This window comes from Limulus polyphemus, unplaced genomic scaffold, assembly GCF_000517525.1.
Source record: "Limulus polyphemus unplaced genomic scaffold, Limulus_polyphemus-2.1.2 Scaffold4352, whole genome shotgun sequence".
NCBI lineage: Eukaryota > Metazoa > Arthropoda > Merostomata > Xiphosura > Limulidae > Limulus > Limulus polyphemus.
The window spans coordinates 84,209-89,743 of NW_013669962.1; the positions used below are offsets into that span (position 1 = coordinate 84,209).

The 5,535-nt window shown below is 36.9% G+C and overlaps 1 protein-coding gene across 1 annotated transcript in view; it reads right to left on the bottom strand.

The window, feature by feature from the left end:
• Window positions 1–5,535, bottom strand: part of LOC106471010 (transmembrane 9 superfamily member 4-like) — a 16,356-nt gene that overhangs the window by 9,414 nt on the left and 1,407 nt on the right. The window contains exon 2 of the mRNA XM_013931596.2: window positions 673–848. Within this exon, the coding sequence (XP_013787050.1) occupies window positions 673–833 (161 nt within the window). The 5' untranslated portion in view covers window positions 834–848. The remainder of the gene's footprint in view (window positions 1–672; window positions 849–5,535) is intronic.

The following is a 5,535-nucleotide window of genomic DNA, read 5'->3' on the forward strand; positions in this document are numbered from 1 at the left end:
ATACATGTACTAAAATAATGTGCGTATATATGGGAGGACTTACCAAAGCAGAGGATCCATGTACCAAAATAATGTGCTTATACATGGGAGGACTTACCAAAGTAGAGGATCCATGTACCAAAATAATGTGCTTATATATGGGAGGACTTACCAAAGTAGAGGATCCATGTACCAAAATAATGTGCTTATATATAGGAGGACTTACCAAAGCAGAGGATCCATGTACCAAAATAATGTGCTTATACATGGGAGGACTTACCAAAGTAGAGGATCCATGTACCAAAATAATGTGCTTATACATGGGAGGATTCATATACTAAAATAATGTGCTTATACATGGGAGGACTTACCAAAGCAGAGGATCCATGTACCAAATATGTGCTTATACATGGGAGGATTTACCAAAGTAGAGGATCCATGTACCAAAATAATGTGCTTATACATGGGAGGACTTATCAAAGTGGAGGATTCATATACTAAAATAATGTGCTTATACGTGGGAGGACTTACCAAAGCAGAGGATCCATGTACCAAAATAATGTGCTTATACATGGGAGGACTTACTAAAGCAGATGATCCATGTACCAAAATAATGTGCTTATACATGGGAGGACTTACCAAAGTAGAGGATCCATGTACCAAAATAATGTGCTTATACATGGGAGGACTTACCAAAGCAGAGGATTCATGTACCACACCTGGTCTGGTACTTGTCGAGGAATTTGATTGGTTCTTACGGGGTGTTCATACGGTTGTTTACGATAGCCAAAAAAATACCCCAGGAAGACCAGAGGAAGAGAAATACCAAACCACATGCACAATAACGCCATCATGGTTGAAAACGGTACCTGAAAGATAAATCAATTACTCTCTCTTCCTTAGTAATAACAACAGAGCAAATATGTAATCAAGGAAATGCAGGTTTTTATTTTTTAAATACACCTCTAAGAGGTTTTTCTGTTAAAATAATGAGATACTTTATGACATAAACCAAAATATTGAAACCCAAACCAGAAACTAAAAGATCCCCAAAAAGAAGTATCTTTTAGCACTTGTAATTATCCTTTGACTTGTACTCCAACTAGCAGTCGATCAATATGATGTAACTATAACATGGTTCGTTTACAACAGTATAATGTAACTATAACATGGTTTGTTTACAACATTATGATGTAAGTATAACATGGTTTGTTTACAACAGTATAATGTAACTATAACATGGTTTGTTTACAACATTATGATGTAAGTATAACATGGTTTGTTTACAACAGTATAATGTAATTATAACATGATTTGTTTATTATTTTCATGGATCAAGGAAGCTATAATTTTCCTACACTTAAAATGTATTTCTGAGAGGTATTCACCTCCCCTCACATAAATATATATTCTCACTCAGTGCTGCTCTCTTTAGGCAAAAAAATATTTATGCATGCCACAGTTTTTCTATCTCCCCTCCACTGGAATTGACTGATACCAATGCGTCTCTCATGCAAATCATCATTTGTCAATCCTCCACCAATAAGAGTGCAAAATACCCTCATGATGCACGTGACTACCTCTTTTTAATTCTACCGAATTATCACTTCAAGTTTTGGCAGAGAATGGAAGCACCGGTTCTCAGTGGGGAGGAAGGATGGGAAGTGTGAACAGAGGTAAGTACCTATCAGTAATTAATTTTCAGTGTAGAAAATTATAACTTCCAACATGGTACATTACCCCTCTCACATAAATAGCTGGAATTTCACATTGAATAGGTGGAGGAACTGGTGCGAGGAAAAAAAAAGCATTTGAAGGACAATCCCTAAGATGAGACAATCAGATCCTAAGATCTGATGTGGGGAACCACACCACTTCTGAACCAGGTATACTCTTCGCCTATCATAGAAAGATGTTGCATATATGGGAAGAAAACAGAGAAGCACATCCAACTAACAGAGAACTATGGCCAAAAAGTGATTTAAACCATGCAATAGTCATGAAACTCAAACTCAGAAATTATGAAAATGGGTAAAATGAAAAGGATGTGCCTCTAGGTGTAGAGTGGCTAGGGCGTGATGGAAACGACACAGGAAGTCAACTACAATCCAAAACCCAGGCTCCCAGGTACCAACATCCATGTGGGGGTACGAAAGTGGATCATACTGTCTTCAACCCATGAGACTGGAGGGAATCTAGTACCCCCTAACTCATGAATGGGGCACATGTGAATATGATAAATTGATAGACCGATCCAGGAACCCAATATCTGGTATCAAAAAGATGTCTACATAATGTAAACCATTTCCCTCAAAAGTGAAACTGAACGGAACCACCTTGAGCACATTAACATCTTTGGAATAAGAAACATCGAGGGACAGCAGAAGGGAAAGAACCGTAACAATCTGTGAGGGCTTATGTTAATTGGTTCTACTCTAAATCCAAAACACAGTCACTGGGAACTGACATCCATGTGGGGGTAGAATGAAGGATCCCAATTGAAGGGGTAAATTGCAATTTTGACATCTCACTCCCATTTCTTGTTATGTTTCATACTGGAGGATGTACATCATCTACACCAGCAGAACACCACTGCTCTACTCTCAACTGAATGGTCTTATAATCATTTCTATATATTTTTTGTCTTTCATTAACCTATTCAGAAGAATGCCTTCATGATCCACCAACCTAGCAGCTTGGAACTGGAAAGTGGATGGGACACTCAAATTCCGCTAGAAGGGGGGGGGGATAAAACATGGTGAAAAGTCCAGAGGAATGACAACACCTGAGACAGGGCAATAGGTGATCACAAAACCCTATTTTTAAAAGCAGAATATACAATTTATTAAATACAAGGCATGGCAGGGATGGGCAGCTACCCCCTTCTGCTTTACCTATGTAGTCCATTGGAGGGTACGGTCCGAAATGGGCAAACTTATGAAACAATACTATCTTGAGGAAAAACCTACAAGCAAAATTGTGGAACATCCCATCTCTGCAAGGTGAGTTGTGTGACCATGGAATTATAATATGCAAGTTGACATGGCAGGGCAGAATTGAAAGTAAAGAATACCTGGTCAGGCACCTCTCCCCTTAGAGCAGGATCCAAACAATAAACATTAATAAAAGGAAAAATAAGAAGAAAAACTTACCCAGTCTAAGTCATCGACAAGGGTAGGAGGAAGGGTAATAAAAGGAAAAATAAGAAAAAAACTTAGCCAGTCTAAGTCAACGACAAGGGTAGGAGGAAGGGTAATAAAAGAGGACAAAGGATCCCTGCAAAATTCCACTGGTTGTGAAAAGCCCACAAAAAGAGTCTGCATATGAGCTTGACCTAAGGGGATAAGGGTTACCATGGAAGATCACATCTCGAAAAGCAATAGAACTTCGCGAGCTGTAATTGAACTGAAACCCATCGAACTAAGTCATAGATGCATGTAGAAAAAGAAAAACACCCAAAAGGATACAATTTTAAATCGGTCGCAGTAAGGACTTCTCCAACATGATTACAACAGCCCATTATAGCCACCTCCAGGAGGAGCTGATAAGGGTAAAAGGAAAACTTCTGTTCAGAACGAGTGAGTAGTAGTCAGTCAACCAAAGAGAGATGAAAATGCAACCCGAGAGCACATAAGTGACAAACAAATGCTCTGAACAGCCCACAAAACATATAAGGCTAAAGTAAGTCTGAAGGGCATTGGGAAAAACAGAGAAACCACCCCGAGGAGAATAATACGAAGAGAGGGTCGCGCGTGACAAAATATCAGGATATGCAAATAACCATTCTTGACATTCCTCTTTGTCAAAGATAAACCTGGAGAAAAAGTCCACCTATGGTAAAACGGGACAGATTGGAAATTAGAATGACATGGGACAAACCTAGTACAGGCTATCAGTCTCGGGTTTGGTGGGAGGACAACAAACAGCTTGGAATAAAAGACTGGAGAAAGATGATGAACAGGTGGAATGGCCTGTAGGACCAGGAAACCTTTAACCATCTTGAATCGACACAGGCTGGTGACATGATCCTAAGTCATGGGGAAGGAAAAAGGTACCAGGGACAGAAATAGTATGACAAATCCCTCTGATAAAACCCATGGAACTGGAGTGAAATATTGCCAAAGAGTAACAATATAATATAGTCAAGCTCCCACTGGACTGGAACCCTCTGGTTAGTCTCCAGTACAGTTAATAACATGCCCATCAACAATGAATAAAATGATGAGATGAGAAACCCCTGGAAGGGGGACAGGGACGGGTAAATAAGGAATAGTATGGGAAAGGAATAGGGGCGTGTTGTGGCTCTAACTGCAACAAACGTGCAACCAAAGAGGAAATGGATCGACAGTTGATGCACAGATTACACACGAGATTCCAAAGTCTCAGATACCATATGAGAAATTTAAATTAATTCCATAATGACCATGGGAGGTGCTAAAAGCACCCTTCAATCCGTTACATTCTCAGAGTGAATATATTTAATCAAACTGCATGAAACTTGTTGCAAACATTCTGAGCAGAGTCTGGTTTGTGAATGAACAAATTTACATAATTCACTATAGTAATTATATCATATATTAAGATGTAAAATCCTTTTTAAAAATGCAATAAAATTGTGTCCTATCATCTTAGACTTTTTACTTTTATTTTTTGGTTAGTGATCAGAAAGTCTTAAATTTTAATACTTAAATCACCATCTTGTTTCTATACTGTTCACCCACATACTGCATTAGATCAGGTTATTTTATACTTTTTTGCCTCTTACTATAATCACTGTAAAAAAGGAAGTAAAAATATTGAGCATGATCCCCTATTTTTTAAGTAAAATAAATGGGGAACCTGAAAGTAATATTGATGATATTTTTTGTTGCGTTAACCTGATGTTATTAGAAATCCAGTTACAATTAAAGTCATGGATCAACACATAATAGGGTACATGAATGCTGTACAAAATGTATTTAATTCTACAGTTAATAAGATGAGATCAAGTTTGTTTACTTGTTTGTTAGACTATAGAAATAGATGTTAATGTATTATTATTATTTTAGTGTATTATCATAAAACATAGACATTTATAATTTTAGCTTTATTTGCTAATCCAAGTCAACAAAATTACAACAAAGTATATATATCAGTTCATTTAAAAATCATGAATATATTTATAATTATATACAGTCTAAATAAGAATAATTTTGAATTCAATTTAATGACATTAAAAATATACCGTTTTTTAATGTTTGCGGTGGTTTCACTTCTACTGTACTGCCAATGAAGACATTATTTATATGCTAACCACACACACACAATAAATGCTTCATTCTATAAGGTAATCTACTTGGATTAACTTTACCAAAGATATAATGCTTGATATTCATTTAAGAGGTGAAAATGTTCAGATGAAGAAAAGTATATTTAATCTTAAAATGAATATCACTTTGCACTCGGAGCAGTCAAAACCCTAACATCATACATTCATGAACATATCTTTAGTAAAAATACTTAATTCAAAATTCTAACTTTTAGGTTACTAAAGCTTTAATAATGGCTGGAGACGGC